Below are 15,836 nucleotides of genomic sequence, written 5' to 3'. Positions count from 1 at the left end.
AGAAGGCCGAGATGGATTGGCCACCTGCTGTCAGCTCTTTATTTTAATCTTGGGGGGGGGGGGTCTTGGAGCTTGCACCCCGCCCCCACCCGATCCCGGCCCCTCCTCCCTCCCAGTGCTGGGGTGAACCCGCCACACGGCCTCTCATCTGCCAGCACCTTCTCCTCTGCCTCCAGCAGCACCCGCCTCTGCAGCCAGGAGACCGCGTCGCTCCCACCCAGCCGCCCGGCCTCACCCATGGGGAACAGCAAAAGCGGGGCCCTGTCCAAGGAGATCCTGGAGGAGCTGCAGCTGAACACCAAGTTCACAGAGGAGGAGCTGTGTGCCTGGTACCAGTCCTTCCTGAAGGACTGTCCCAGCGGCCGCATCACGCGACAGGAGTTCCAGAGCATCTACGCCAAGTTCTTCCCCGAAGCCGACCCCAAGGCCTACGCCCAGCATGTGTTCCGAAGCTTCGACGCCAACAGCGACGGCACCCTGGACTTCAAGGAGTATGTCATCGCCCTGCACATGACCTCCGCGGGCAAGACCAACCAGAAGCTGGAGTGGGCCTTCTCCCTCTACGACGTGGACGGCAACGGAGCCATCAGCAAGAACGAAGTGCTGGAGATCGTCATGGTCGGTCTCCAGCGCCCCGTGGTGGGACCGGGGTCACGGGCTTGGGGGGCGGGGTCCGGGCCCCGGCCGCCGCTGCCGCCCCCGGGGTGTGGGGGTGCCCCGACGGGGGCCGGGCCGGCAGGTGGAGCGGGGATCCCAGCTCTGGGGCTCAGGGGTGCTGAGTGCACGGGAGGAGGGGTCTCCAGGGTTTCTTCTCTCCCTTCCTTCCTTCCTTCCTTCCTTCCTTCCTTCCCTCCCTCCTTCCCTCCCTCCTTCTTCTTTTCTTCTTTCCTTCCTTCCTTCCCTCCTTCTTTCCTTCCTTCCCTCCCTCCTTCTTCCTTCTTTCCTTCCTTCCCTCCCTCCTTCTTTCTTTCCTTCTTTCCTTCCCTCCCTCCTTCCTTCCTTCCCTCTTTCCTTCCCTCCTTCTTCCTTCCTTCCTTCCTTCCCTCCTTCTTTCTTTCCTTCCTTCCTTCCCTCCTTCCCTCCCTCCTTCTTCCTTCCTTCCCTCCTTCCTTTTCTCCTTCTTCCTTCCTTCCTTCCTTCCTTCCCTCCCTCCTTCTTCCTTTCTTCTTTCCTTCCTTCCCTCCCTCCTTCTTTCCTTTCTTCTTTCCTTCCTTCCCTCCCTCCTTCTTTCTTTCCTTCCTCCCTTCCTTCCCTCCTTCTTTCTTTCCTTCCTTCCTTCCCTCCTCCTTCTTCCTTTCTTCTTTCCTTCCTTCCCTCCGTCTTTCTTCCTTCCTTCCCTCCTTCCTTTCCTCCTTCTTCCTTCCTTCTTTCCTTCCTTCCCTCCCTCCTTCCTTCCTCCCTTCCTTCCTTCCCTCCTTCTTTCTTTCCTTCCTTCCCTCCCTCCTTCCTTCTTTCCCTCCTTCTTCCTTTCCTTCCTTCCCTCCCTCCCTCCTTTCTTCCTTCCCTCCTTCCTTCCCTCCTTCTTTCTTTCTTTCCTTCCCTCCTTCCTTCCCTTCTTCTTTCTTTCCTTCCTTCCTTCCCTCCTTCTGTCCTTCCTTCCATCTGCCCTTCTGTCCACGTGTCCTTTCATTCATCCTTCCAACCTCCATTAAAATGTGTTTCCAAACCTTCCACAGTACATATTCAGCTTCTTCCGGAATTAGTTTTAAGTCTGTAACATGTTTCCAATACACAGCAGAAGGAGGCCAGCTTTGAGGGACGTGAAGTCTGGGTTCCAGTCCTCATGGTCTTTCGTAGCCTGGGACAGGCCACTTCACCCCAGGCTGTTGGGTGGGGGGGCTCTGCTTTCACACCCACCGCCCCCCTCCCCAACCGTGTGCTCTGGACTGAGCGAGGGGTCTTCAGGCTCCTTGCTGGCCAGCGCTTCTGAAAACACACTCTCCTTCCTGCCCGCACTGGCCCAGCATCACATCATTTGCTGTAAAGAATTTAGGTGTCTCGAGAATAGTCCTATTTAATAGGTGAAACTTAAAAGCAATTGCAATTGCCTTTAATGTCATCATCCAGAGGGAGAGACCGTCAGCATATCGGTATATGCCTTCCCAGCCCTTCATCTCTATATATTTAAAAATAATTTTAGGAACTATGGCATCGCCATGTATGATTTCTATCAGAACTTTCTTCAGTTACGATTTTGTTATGTTTTCTCTCTCCATGGATCCTCTTCAAAACCATTTTTAATAGTTGCTTAAAATTCCATCTTAATGGAAGTGCCATAAAAAATATATAAGTAGCCCTATATTTTTGGGCAATTCGGATGCTTCTATTTTTTCCGTATGATGTCATTTGAGGTGCTCTTCACTTGGTATCTTTTCCCTAAATCTTTTTAGTCCCCCCTCACTTACCCCACATCCTTGCTTTATTTCCCTAATTCCGTGCCTGGCGAGAGGGGAGAATGTCTCCGGCTTTTATTTCATTTTTTTGGTGCATTTGTAATCTTGTTTTCGTTTGCACGGCCCATCCCCTGATTAGGGAGAGACCATAAACCAAGTAGCCAAGAGGGCGGGCCGCGGGCAGCAGACTCTGCTTGGGCCTCCCGGTCAGGGCGGGAACCTCACTGGCACCCGGGCACCACCCACAGACAGCTCCCCTGGATTGGCAGGTGGCCTGGGACAGGGACCGCGTCCTCAGAACCACCTAAAGGGGGTCAGGCCCAGCCGTGGCCTGAAAGTTGGTTGCTCCTTGAGGAAGAGGAGGAGGAAGGGGAGGGAGGGGGGGAGGGGAAGAAAGAAGGGAGGGAAAGAGGGAGAGGGGGAGGGGTAGCAGCCAGCCGCTGAGGCCGTGCAAGGTGGTGCCCGGGTTCTGCAATTCACTCGATCGCGCGGCCGCTGCCCTGGGAGGCCCAAGTTATGGGTTCTAATCCCAGCTCTCGTGGCCTTGGAAAAAATCTCTGGGGCCCGGGGTAAGGCCTGTTCCTTCACTGAGCCCCTGGCGGTCTGTCCTCGGAGTTAGAAGCAAGGTGGGGCAGACGGGCATCGTGGCCGGTGTTTAGCAGTTGGGCCTGCACATGGTCGCCCCAGCTCAGGACAGAGAGAGGCGTTCAGGGAGCCCCCCACCCACACTTGCTGGGCCCCCCTAGGCCCTGAGTGCTGCCAGCCAGGCTCCTGCCTGGAGTGGATTTTTGCTTCTCTTGCTACAGCTTGTGGGGGGAGGGACGGGGGAGAGGGGGGACTTGGGAGGAGACTTCCCAAAGCTTTTGACCTTCCCTCCAGGCCAGTTTCCCAGGCTTACTGCCCCTGCCTCGGTGTCTCCAAGGTGCCCCCCACTCCCACCCAACACGCCTGCCTGCCCTCCAGGCCTGGACTTACTGAGCTGGTGGAATCCTAGTAACCCGGAGCTGGCAGAGCCCAGGGAGACCTGCCCAGGTCTCCCCTCCCTGTCACAGGCCCTGCTTTGTCCTACGTCACACATCGAGCTCCTTTACTAGCGCGAGTAGAGGGAGGCGAGAAGGATCCTGGAGCCTAAATCTAAATCTTTCTCTGGATCGCCCCCTGAGCGGAAGCATAAATGAGAGGCTTCCTGTGTCCTGGGTGGGGTGGGGGTGGGGGTGGGGGTGGAGGTGGGGGCTTTGGAATGTTCTCGTTCACATTCCCCTCTCTCTTCCCCAGCCTCTGGGATGCCCTCCAAGTGGAGATTCTAGAACCAAACTGCTGGGTTGGAATGTCTGCTCCTCTGCTTCTGGCCGGGAGACTTTTAGCACACTAGTTTATCTCAGTTTTTTCACCCATAAAATGGGGCCAGTGACACCCACCTCGTGAGGTTGTCATGAAGGTAACATATGAAGGTGTTTGGAAATGTGGCACGGGAAGTGTTCAACACTTCTCACCAATTCTTACCATGCGGCCAGCCCGGCTGGGCAACCAAGGTACCACATGGACCCGGAAGAAGCTGTTTGATATCCTAAAACTTCCGGGCATAAGGCTCAAGGTAGCGGATCCCAGACTGCAACCTGGGGGCTGCTGTGGGCTTATCATCACAACGCTTTTAAGTTCTTCCTTTTATAAAATGAAAGTAATGTGCCTACATGGTCGGGAAATGCAAAAGGCACAGGAGGGAGAAAATAACCGACAACCTCTTCACTTCTCCACCATGTTCCCTGTCCCTTCTGAGGATCTCGGAGGTGGAGACGCCCCGACCCCACTCCCATGAATTCTGGTTCAGCAGGGCAGCCCGGGGCCTGGACATCTGCCTTTCAGTCTCTGCCATAGAGGATGCTTGGCCCCGGGGTGGGGGGGGGGGGGCACACAGGCTTCTGCTTCTCCTTCTGAGACCTTCGTCTTTATTTGGTGCAGGCTATTTTCAAAATGATCAGTCCCGAGGACGCGAAGAACCTTCCAGAGGATGAAAACACCCCAGAGAAGCGAACCGAGAAGATCTGGGGGTTCTTTGGAAAGAAAGATGATGGTGAATTCCCTCCCCTTCATAGCCTGTGGTTTTACAGTCACGAGTTGTTTCCTGGAGACCCCGAGAGTGATCCTTCCGGGGGCCAGTGCCCAGATAGGACCAGGGACACCTCATCCCAGCATGCACGGCAGGGCTGTCTGGGGGCTTGGAGTTACAGGCAGGGGACACCCCATCCCAGCATGCACTGCAGGGCTGACTGAGGGCCTGGGGTCGGGGCCGGGGGACACTCATCCCGGCATGCACTGCAGGGCAGTCTGGGGGCCTGGGGTCGGGGGCAGGGGACACCCCATCCCAGCATGCACTGCAGGGCAGTCTGGGGGCCTGGGGTCGGGGGCAGGGGACACCCCATCCCAGCATGCACTGCAGGGCAGTCTGGGGGCCTGGGGTCGGGGCCGGGAGACACTCATCCCAGCACGCACTGCAGGGTTGTCTGAGGGCTTGGGGACAGGGGCAGGGGACATCTCATCCCAGTACACATTGCATGGCAGTCTGGGGGCCTGGGGTCGGGGGCAGGGGACACCCCATCCCAGCATGCACTGCAGGGCCGTCTGGGGGCCTGGGGGGGGGCCCTGGAGGGGGGTCAGCAGAGCAGTCAGCAGGGCCCAGCTCTGCTCCCGCCCTGGAACAGAAGCTGCTGATGGGGAATGCCACCACACGCCCCTGGCTCGCCCAGCTCCATGGCTGCCTGAGCTCTCTGGGGCCGAGGGAAGGCTCTGGATGGTGGGGCGCCTGTGAAGGACATCTTCTGTCGCCAGCCTCAGCCACCCTCGGAGTGGTGGAAAGGCCAGCAGCTCCTAAGCCAAGCAGACGCAGCAGCTGGTTTAGAGGAACTACAAAGCAGCTTTCTGTTTAAACGGCTGCTTATCCGCCTTAGACGCTTGGGCGTGCTTTACTCGGTTTTAAGGATGCTCTCTGCAAGGTTAGGACAGGGCCAGAGACGACAGGGCCGGCCGACTTCGGCTCAGTCTCCGGCCGTATTAGCATCGAGTCCCCGGTAAGTGGGATCTCGCCTTACCTGGTTTTACTCTAGGGAGTCAGTCTGGGTCCCGGAGAAGATGGAATTCGATTTAGAGTAGATTGCAAGGGATTTACTGAGGAAGGGCCCAGGGAGGCCGGGCTCGGGGAGGAGGGACGCAGAGGAGGCCGGGAATGCCACCAGACTGCAGAGAAGGTGGCACCGGCAGAGGGACGTACGGCAGAGAGTGGCTTCAGGCGGGGGCTGCAAAGTCACGTGGCCACAGGGGCCCGGATGGTGAAGGGACAGAAGAGGACAGTAGGCCTACTACGTGACAGGGACTGGCAAATAGTGGTCTGATGGCTTCCTGCTGATTGCTGCAGGCCCACTGGGGCCCGCTGGGACCTCATCACCTGATTTTCTTTCTTTTTTGGTAAATTTTTTGTTTACTTATTTTTGAGAGAGAGCACAAGTGGGGGAGAGGCAGAGAGAGAGAGAGGGAGACACAGAATCCAAAGCAGGCTCCAGGCTCCAAGCTGTCAGCCTGACGCGGGGCTCGAACCCACAATCCATGAGATCACAACCTGAGCCAAAGTCGAGGTTCAACCGACTGGGCCGTCCAGGCACCCCACCCCCACCCCCACTGGCTTTTTAACCCCGTCTGGCACATCGCTCAGGTCTGCCTTGTGTGGGGTCCCCTGTTCTACCTGAAAACTGACCCAGGTGAACATCACGGTCACAGGAGGCGGTGGTGTTCGGGGGCTGTTTCCGGATGGCCCCACTGGAGACAATGAATGCCTCACTCCACAGTTGGGCTCTGTGGAAGTTTCAAGCTCTGTGTGAGGCTGATGGGGCAGCTGAGCCTTTAAAACCCAAATTTCACGACCCAGACCTGTGCAGAGAATCACCCTGAATCCTAACCCGGGAAGGCACTAAGGATTTCCAGAAGGCGCGGAACATAGGCCAATGGAAACCCAGTTCAGTTCAGCCGAGCTTTGCATGTAGCAGGTGCTGTGCACAGAACCGTAAGCAGAAAGAAGCTCCTCCTTCCAGAGGTTTTTCAACATGGGACTGCCTTCCCCATCAGACCAGGAGCTGCAGCGACCTCAGCCCCAAGCACAGTGGCACTGCCACAGCCCGAGCACTGGGAGGGGGACAGAGAGACCTCTCCGCGAGCCAGGCTCTCCCAGGGAACCACGTTTGGACCCCTCACTTGTCACTCCTCACTCCCTGGGTGGATGCTGTTTCCTCCTTCTGACAGGGATACTGTTTGCTTTGCTCAGTCTCCCAGAAGTCCCCCCCAGGGCTTGAAGCTTGGGGGCTTGGGCAATATTCTAAATATTTAATAACCCGCCAGAAGAGTCGAGGCACCGGAATGCACCCTGGAGGATCACCGAGAGGCCCAGGGCGCCCCGGGGAGGAGCTGGGTCTCTGGGGGGCGGCACCCTCGGGGGGCGCAGATACTCCGTGTTTTCATATTGGATAACGTCCGCACGGGGCGCGCTGGCCGGCGTCAGCTCGGCCGCAGCTTGAAACAGCCGAGCCTGACGGCGCTCTTTTTCCCCCCTTCGCCCACAGACAAACTCACGGAGGAAGAGTTCATCGAGGGGACCCTGGCCAATAAGGAAATCCTGCGACTGATCCAATTTGAGCCTCAAAAAGTGAAGGAAAAGTTAAAGGAGAAGAAACCCTGATGCCAACTGCGCAGCCCTTCCCCCCGCCGCGCACAGAAACCCGGGCATGCGCACACCTCCCCAGGGGCCAAGGGGGTTTCCCAGGCCTTAGCGTCCCTCCCGTTCCTCCCAGCCACCTCCTCTCCCTTGCCCGCCCCTTGGGGCCTCCGTGATAATCCCAGGATTGGGTCGCTGGAGTCCTACCAACCCTCCCCCACTCCCCCCCACCACTGTGTAAGCTCCTTTGCGGTTTGCTGGGTAAGCAGGTTCCAATAAATGCGAGAGGAGCTGGGCACACAGCTGACTGGTCGTTCTTGAACTGGGAGAAGGAATGATTTCTGTCGTCTCAGCCTCCCAGACCAGGATGTATGGCCGTTGCAGACACCCGCCAGGGTGGGGAGGGGTGAGGGGAAGGGAGCAAGCATTGCCCTGCTCTCTGGCAGATGGAGGGCTGCAGGGGGTGCCCTGTGGGCCTCCAACAAGCTGTTCCGGGTGGTGAGGTTACCGTGGAGACCCGCACAGCAGGGGCAGGAGGGGCCGGCTGCTCCAGAGGGTCAGGGAAGGGGTTATTGTTAGAATCACCTGCCTAAGACACCCCTCCAGTATGAGACAAGTAGGAGCCAGCTCAGGGGGAGAAGAAGGACCTTGGGCCCAGCTCAGGGTAGCCCAAGGGTACAGCCAAAGGGCTTCAGGGTTCCTTCGCCAACCCCCACCCCGCCCCCAGCCCTCCACGAGTGAATCTGATTTGTTGGGGAGTCAGGTTGGGGGCTTTTCACTTCTCTCTGAAGTCAGGGCACCCATGTCACTTGAACTGAAAAGGAGATAGGGCACCTGGGTGGCTCCTCTGGTTAAGCGTCCACCCAGGACATCGATTTCGGCTCAGGTCATGATCTCATGGTTGTGAGATCAAGCCCCGGGTGGGGCTCTGTGTTGAGTGTAGAGCCTACAATGAGATTCTCTCTTTGCCCCTTCCCCCCACTCACAGGTGCTCGCACACTCTCTCTCTCTCAAAAATAAAAACAAAACAAAACAAAAATGCAAATTAAAACCACTCCAGCTACCACCCCATACCTGTTAGGATGGCGATTATCAAAAAAATAGAAAGTAGGTGTTGGCAAGGATGTGGATAAATTGGAACCCTTGTGCTTGGTTGGTGGAACTATAAAATGGTGCAGTTTCGGAGAACAGCTTGGCCATTCCTCAGCTTGGTTAAACAGAATGATCATGTGATCCAGCCGTTCTCCTAAGCATCTATCCAAAGAATTGAAAACAGAGACCCAAGCAGACCCCTTCTCACCGCCATGCTGACACAGCATGATTCGACAGTGGCTAAAATGGGGAAGCAACCCAGGCGTCCATCAACCGATGAATGGATCGAAAAAATAGCCGTACAATGGAATATTATTCTGTCATAAGAAAGAATGAAATTTGGGGTGCCCGGGTGGCTCAGTCGGTTCAGCGTCCAACTTCGGCTCAGGTCATGATCTCACGGTCCGTGAGTTCGAGCCCCACATCGGGCTCTGTGCTGAGGGCTCAGAGCCTGGAGCCTGCTTTGGATCCTGTGTCTCCCTATCTCTCTGTTCCTCCCCTGCTCTCTCGCGCACGCTCTCTCTCTCAAAAATAAACAAAAAAGAATGAATGAAATTCTAGTACATGCTGCAACATGGATGAGCCTTGAGGACATTGTGCTGAGCGAGGTAAGCCAGTCACCAAAAGACAAATACCGTGATTCCGCTGATATAATTAATGTACCTAGAGTCGTCACGTTCAGAGACAGGAGGTAGAATGGTTGTGCCAGGGGCTGGGGTGGGAAGATGGGGGGTTATTGTTTAATGGGCGCAGAGTTTCCGTTTGGGAAGGTGAGAAAGTTCTGGAGACGGACGGCAGGGATGGCTGGACAACAGTGTGAATGCACTTAATGTCACTGAACTATAGACTTAAAAGTGGTTCGAGTGGCAAATTCGGTGTTATATATATTTACCCACAGTAAAAAACAGAATCACTCAAGAACTTCTAAAAAATACCTGTGTCCAGGCTCATTCAGACCAATTTCGTCAGAATCTCTGGCTCAGGCCCCGGCCATCAGTGTTTCTAGAAATTTCCTCAGGTAATTGTCATGCCAGGATTGAGACCCACTAGGCCAGACCTTCAAAGCAACAAGCAAAGTGAATGACCTACGGGGTGGTCTAGGTGAGGGAAGACACTTGCTGCCCGCCCTCTTGACCGCTGACCTCTGACCTCTGTCCCCTACCCTTCTGCCCACTCCTCTTGGTCCCCGAGGAGGCTTAATGCCACAGCTCTTTCTTCTACTTCTTTTTTTTTTTAATTTTTTTTAACGTTTCTTCATTTTTGAGAGACAGAATGCAAGCAGGGGAGGGGCAGAGAGAGAGGGAGAGGGAGACACAGAATCTGAAACAGGCTCCAGGCTCTGAGCTGTCAGCACAGAGCCCGACGCGGGGCTTGAACTCATGAACCATGAGATCATGACCTGAGCCGAAGCCGGCTGCCTAACCGACTGAGCCACCCGGGTGCCCCCTGTTTCTTCCACTTCTACCCAAGAACAGCTCACTGGGTCCTTCAAGGCACCAGTAAGAAACACATGTCAAAGAATCGACCACATACAAACCAAATTAAATAAACTTGTTATTTTAATGTTTAGCAAGACAAGAGCAAGCTGTGTGTGTGTGTGTGTGTGTGCGTGTGTGTGTGTGTGTGTGTGAGTGTGCGTGCACGCGCCCACATGCACGCCATTTGCGGAGTGAAGACAGGGCAGGACATATTTACAGATGCTTTGGGGAAAGAAAAGTTCCCTCTATTCGAGGCCGGATCCCGGGTGACTCACCCGCATCTGATGATCCCAGGACATTTCTGTCCTGTGTCACCGATGAACGTGTGCTGAGTGCCTACTCTGGTCCAGCTGTGCTGGGACCCCAGCTTTTTAGGACGAGGAAAGTCAGAGACATTGAGAGCAAGGAGATATTAGGAGGATGTGTATTTTAATGACTGAACTCTGGAAAATCTGGACCCCGCCCCCCCACGAATACCCCTTTGCTTTGTTATGCCCTCGTCTGTCCTGGGGAAAGTGCCAAGAAAACCTCAATCACCAAGATAAATAATATTTTGGGGCAATCGTTTAAAAATAGAAACGAATATTAAAAAGTCCATGACGAGCAGAATAGTCAATAAAGTCAGGATCAGACCCCGCCTTTGTAGGAACTGACCTCACTCTCAGCCTGGCCCTGGTTCTGATAAAAAGTTATGTTTATAAAGGGCCCATCCACTGTAGCTTGCGGATTATAGTTTATTTTTTTAATGTCGTGTTAAAATATCACTTATTGTGACAATCGAGGTGTTTTTCCCAGGACTGTCCGAAATCTTGTACCCAAACTGCGTTCTTCACCTGCCTCACCCTTGTCCCCACCCGTGTTGCAAAGCATCCTTGACAATGCAGTTGCCAAATAAAATACAGGATGCAGGACTTCATCTGAGTTGCAGATAAAGGGGAATACTGCTACAATATGATTATTCATGTATCTGAAATGCAAATGTAACTGACTGTTATGTATTTGAACTCCTAAGTCTGGCAACCCGCCTTGATAAATACCATACCGTCCCTCCCCCTGTTGCGTGGCTGTATCTGGTCCCCTGGCAACGTACCCGCCCACGTACACATGCATTTTGCACTCTCTAAAAGCGACACTCCAGGGAATGAACACGCGTTTCTCTAGGCCGTTCCTCCTGTGGTTTTCCTTCAGCCCCTTGACTTATGCATTCAGTCGCTGAGCCTGACTCTAATGGCCTGGACCCCGCTCAGCCTCCGGATCACGCTCCCCTCAAGGTCTCCAGCATGCAAGACTGGGACGTGAACTTGATGCCAAAGTGGCCGGGGTGCGTGGGGAAGACCGGTGACTCTGAACCGTGCTCTCGGGGAGCAGAGCCAGGGCGGTGGGCCTCCAGCCTAGATCTCGCTCTCTTCCAGAATCTCCTCCATGGTGTGGGTCAGGGTGAAGTCTCCCTCGCTGCTCTCGGACAGGCTGCTGCCCCGGGGCCAGGCCCCGTGTCCCCGAGGCGGCCGAGCGCCCAGCCCCCCCAGGCCCTGCATGGCCAGGTGCAGGAGCTGCCCACCGCCCGGCGAGGGCTGCGGCTTCTGGAGCGTCCCCTTGCCGTCTGCCTGGGACAGCTTCTTGGGACATTTCCCCAGGAATCGGAAGTTCTTCTCCAGGGCCCAGGCCCTGCAGCCGGAGTGGCGGGCGAGCAGGAAGCGGACCCAGTGCTTGCGCAGCTCAGCCTTCACCTGCCGGGGTGGGGGTGGAGGGGAGAGAGGGCGGGTCACTGCCCTGGAGTCACTCTGCCGTGTGTGTGTGTGTGTATGTGTGTGTGTGTGTGTGTGTGTCCTCTCGGTGATTATTTACTGCATGGCTCCTACGTGTCGCCGCTGGGACACTTACCTCCTAACTGGGGATGATGAGCAGACAGAAGAAACTGAGAAGCACAGGACGCTGAGCAGGACAGTGGGGCGAGGGGGCAGAGCTTTGAGATACGGTGTTCTGGAAAGGACTGTGTCAAGGCACCACAGGACACGTGCCTGGCGGGCAAGGTGCCCCCTCGCGAAGACAGAGGCAGCAGCAATGAACAGGGAGGGGGAAAAGGGTTTTGCTGTCGAGAAGCTCCCATTCTAGTGGGTGAAAGGGGGCCTGGAAATTCCACCAACTCCTAAAGCCGAGAGAGAACCGTCTGGCCCCTGCCCTCCTCCTTTCGAGCCCCTTTCCAAGGCTTGCAATAATATTAATAAGAAAAGCCATCATAGTTACCAGGTGTGGGGCTTTTCCCAGGAGCTCAGCAAGCCCAGGGCAATACTATAGGGCAGGGACAGATATTATTCCCAATGTACAGATGAGAAAACTGAGTCTCAAATAGCTACGGTGCCCTGATTGACTCAGGGTTGGGTTCTGAGCTTTTCACTCATCCCAACACCTTTTCCCACTGGTCTCAACTGCCTCCTGCTCCCCCTGCTGGGTGCTCAGAGTACAAATTTGTCCCAATACGTGCCCGGCACTGCACCCACCCCGCCCCACGGCACCATCACACGACCCGCCACCTCCAGGGGGGACAGCAGGAGGCCAACCCTGGCCTCTCCGGAACCTGGCTGGCCGCTCCGGAGACGTACCTCTCCATTGGCAAAGCAGTACTGCAAAGCCACGAGCAATCCCTGTAACAAAAGGAGGAGGCGGTGAGAGGTTTGACTCAGTCAAAGGTGTCTGAGAGTCCCCTGGAAAGCCCAAGGGCCCGCCAGTCCTGGTAGCTTCCAGAAGAGGCAGACGATCACAATGCTAGCACTAACCAGAGGTCGTCATCCGGGTTATGTTAACCTGGATTTCGTGGGGGTCTCTTCTCACTTTGACCCCCACCCCTCACATCAGCCCAGATGTTCGCTTAGATGCTTACAGGTGAATGACGATGGAATCCCAAAGACCCTATATTCTTCATCCAGTTGTACAAATATTGTACAAGACCGCCGTCCCACGTCTACTTGCTCATAGTGAGCCTTGGCTGTTTTGGGCCTGAATTTCATTCTTTCCTTTTGGGAGCTCACCCTCCCCTATTCCCCGGGCTTCTGGGAAGGCTGCCAGTCACGGTCCCCACGTTCCAGGATGGTCATCACCACAATAAACCAGCCCAAATGGGCATAGGGCCCAAACAGGGCCAACTGAGTTCTTTTCACTGGGAACGGAAAAAAGGGTTCAACTCTCTTCCCTGTGTTTGCCAACTGTATCCTGTCCAAGGAAGCCTGGAGATGCTCATGAGTATCTACCCAGCTGCATGGAGGGGGCCTGTCCAAGGATGATGCCAACAGAGAGAAAAGCAGAGGCTGGAGATGGTAAGATTTACAATTTTTGTTGGCGTACCTGGCTCCAGCTATGCCTGATGCTGAAACTTTCACTTATGTGAGATAAGAAATATCCCCTTCTCTTGTCAGAACATTTGTTTTCGGAAGGTAGATTGGGGCGCCTGGGTGGCTCAGTGGGTTGGGCATCCAACTTCAGCTCAGGTCATGATCTCAACGTTTGTGAGTTTGAGCCCCATGTCGGGCTCTGGGCTGACAGTTCAGAGCCTGGAGCCTTCTTCAGATTCTCTCTCTCTCTCTCTCTCTCTCTCTCTCTCTGCCCCTCCCCCACTCACACTCTTCTCTCACTCAAAACTAAATAAACATTAAAAATTTTTTTAAAAAAAAAAGAAAAGATAGGGGTGCTTGGGTGGCTCAGTCAGTTGGGCGTCTGACTTCAGCTCAGCTCATGATCTCATGGTCCGTGGGTTCGAGCCCCACGTCGGGTTCTGTGTTGACAGCTCGGAGCCTGGAGCCTGCTTCGGATTCTGTGTCTCCCTCTCTCTCTATCCCTCCCTGACTAGTGCTCTGTCTCTCAAAAATAATAAATGTAAAAAAAAATTAAAAAATAAAGAAAAGATAGATCATTTCATGCCAGTGGTTTCTCATCACGCTTAGATAAAATAATAGCTCCTCACCACAGAAGGGACTAAAGGCGACCTGGGCTCTGTGTCTGTGTCGCTGACTTGATCTTGTGCCCTGTTTACCCTTAACCACTGTTTTCCAGCCACACCGGCCTTCTGGTTCCCTCCAGCATCTCAAGCTAATGTATTAGTTACCTGTTGCCATATAACTTGGTGGATCAAAACAGTAAAGATTTATCACCTCACATACTTACTATGGGCCAAGAATCTGACAGTGGCTAAGCTGGGTATTTTGGCTCAGGGTCACCGTTCAAGTTACGGTCAAGATGTTGGATGGAGCCTTAGTCTTCTGAAGGCTTGACTTGCTTCCAAGATGGCTCACACGCCTGGCACGTTGGTGCCGGTGGGTGGTAGGAGGCCTCAGTCTCCCCCACAGAGCTGCTTGAATGTCCTCATGACACAGGGGCTGGCTTCCCCCAGAGTGGGGGTTGATCCAAGGGAGCAAAATGGAAACTACAACCCCTTGATGACGTGGCCTCCAAAGCCACACACAACTTCATGTCCACAATACGGTCACACAGGTCAACCCTATTCCATACGAACGGGGACTCTGCGGGGCCGTGAGCACCAGGAGGAGACGATCCTTGGGGGCCATATTGGAGACTGACTAGCATGACTCATTCCCTACTGAGGTCCTTTCACACCTTCTGTCTTCTGGACCCTTCTTCTCTCAACTCTCTGCCTAACTGGCTTCTCAAAATCCAGGTGTTAGCTCAAATATCACCAGAGCTGTGGGCTCTCTAGTTTATATTCTTTGTGGCCCGAGAATTATATTGTTACTTGCCAGTCAACTTGGCTATTATCTGTCCTTCCCTGCCCCTGCCCCAGCAAGGCTGGAATCTTTTCACGGCCAGATCCCCAGCACTGGAAACAAATGTCTGGCACATGAGAGGAGCTCAATCATATCCATAAAAGGAATATGTGAATGAGTGAGTGAGTGAATGAATGAATGAGTTAGATTTCTGTAACTTACTCCTACAGGAGTCTTGCCTTGTACAATGTCAGACGATTTCTAAAATAGGACAGGACAGTTTCCTTTCTGTTGTCTCCCTAGTCATTTGTAAAGAATTGTGGGGGCCCCTGGGTGGCTCTGTTGGTTAAGCATCTGAGTCTTGACTTCGGCTTAGGTCATGATCTCATGGTTCATGGGTTCGAGCCCTGCATCAGGCTCTGTGCTGACAGTGCAGAGCCTGCTTGGGATTCTCTCTCTCTCCCTATCTCTCTGTTCCTCCCCCTCTCAAAATAAATAAGTAAACATTAAAGGAAAAAAAGAATGGCGGACACAAGGGTCCCAGTAAAAACAATAGGCCACCTTCACACAGCACTTCCCTTTCCAGAACATCTCTGTTGGGGAAGTCTCAGTACAGGGATACTGACTTGATGTTGGAAAATTTTTCTGGATTCACTGCTCAACTGCCAGAGGTCTGGAATCAAGGCTACTCGAGCTCATGTTGGTCTTCCAGCATTTTCTGACTCCTATGCTTCCTCATGTGATAACCACCTGAGCTGAGCTCCCTGCCACGGCTTCCCGCCCACCATGACATGAGGGTCTAGGGGGCCTGGACCGTGTGTCTGAAATACTGGACCTCCATACGTGTGCAGGACCCAAGCACTTGAGTGTTTATGGGAGGAACCTTGTAAAAAGCCAGGACTCACAAGCAAAGGACACATTTCCAACTGAAGAGTGAAGGTCACAGGGCAGGCTGACTCTCCCATCTCTGTTGAGAACATTTCTCTTACCCCTAGTGGCTGGTAAGGAGGGTCTGGTACTGGGAAAGGAGCTGACATTGTAAAGGAATTATAACATGTTGCCCTGGTTGGGGGGGGAGGGGAAGTTTTTATGCTTTCTTATGGAAGCTAAAAGTCTAGCATGCTGGCTATCCCGATGTCACTTTGGACTCTGCCCGTCAGTGCGGAATTTTCTTTCTCTTATGCACCCCATATTCCATGGCTATAGCTCCTAAACAGGGGCACAGTGGGACCAGTTTATCACTGTCAAACACACAAGTTCATTGGAGGCTCACAGCCGCCCGGTGCAGTTAGCAGGGCTGGTCATGCTTGCCTCTGGACATATGATATCAGAAGGGTGTTAGAATTCTCACAAATGACTTGGCTAAAATAGGATTCCACATCACAAACGTGTCCTTCACGTCTTCGGGTTCTTGGGTCACCATTTTAGGAGCCTCCTGGCATCCAGTTAACTCTCCTTCCAGATA

The 15,836-nt window shown here is 54.2% G+C and overlaps 2 protein-coding genes across 2 annotated transcripts in view; one reads left to right on the top strand and one right to left on the bottom strand.

Annotated features, from left to right (window-relative positions):
- The first annotated feature begins 222 nt into the window (after positions 1-222).
- RCVRN (recoverin) lies at positions 223-7,328 on the top strand. Its single transcript, XM_007085958.3, has 3 exons — positions 223-618; positions 4,353-4,464; positions 6,998-7,328. Exons 1-3 carry the CDS (start codon positions 238-240, stop codon positions 7,111-7,113), a joined length of 609 nt encoding a protein of 202 aa, XP_007086020.1. The 5' UTR covers positions 223-237; the 3' UTR covers positions 7,114-7,328.
- Positions 7,329-10,724: 3,396 nt separating this feature from the next.
- The window catches only part of GLP2R (glucagon like peptide 2 receptor), a 52,546-nt gene continuing 47,434 nt past the window's right edge, over positions 10,725-15,836 (bottom strand). Inside the window, exons 12-13 of the mRNA XM_015539199.2 lie at positions 12,260-12,301; positions 10,725-11,386 (exon numbers count right to left, since the gene is read on the bottom strand). Coding sequence (XP_015394685.2) covers positions 11,051-11,386; positions 12,260-12,301 — 378 coding nt within the window. The 3' untranslated portion in view covers positions 10,725-11,050. The remainder of the gene's footprint in view (positions 11,387-12,259; positions 12,302-15,836) is intronic.

This window comes from Panthera tigris, chromosome E1 (assembly GCF_018350195.1).
Source record: "Panthera tigris isolate Pti1 chromosome E1, P.tigris_Pti1_mat1.1, whole genome shotgun sequence".
NCBI lineage: Eukaryota > Metazoa > Chordata > Mammalia > Carnivora > Felidae > Panthera > Panthera tigris.
This window is presented reverse-complemented; position numbering and strand designations above follow the sequence as displayed.

Excerpts from the sequence above, each read along its gene's own strand:
- RCVRN (XM_007085958.3), top strand. The coding sequence starts at position 238 with ATGGGGAACAGCAAAAGCGGGGCCCTGTCCAAGGAGATCCTGGAGGAG. Across the intron at positions 619-4,352 it reads AAGTGCTGGAGATCGTCATG|GCTATTTTCAAAATGATCAG; the intron begins GTCGGTCTCCAG and ends TATTTGGTGCAG. Across the intron at positions 4,465-6,997 it reads CTTTGGAAAGAAAGATGATG|ACAAACTCACGGAGGAAGAG; the intron begins GTGAATTCCCTC and ends CTTCGCCCACAG.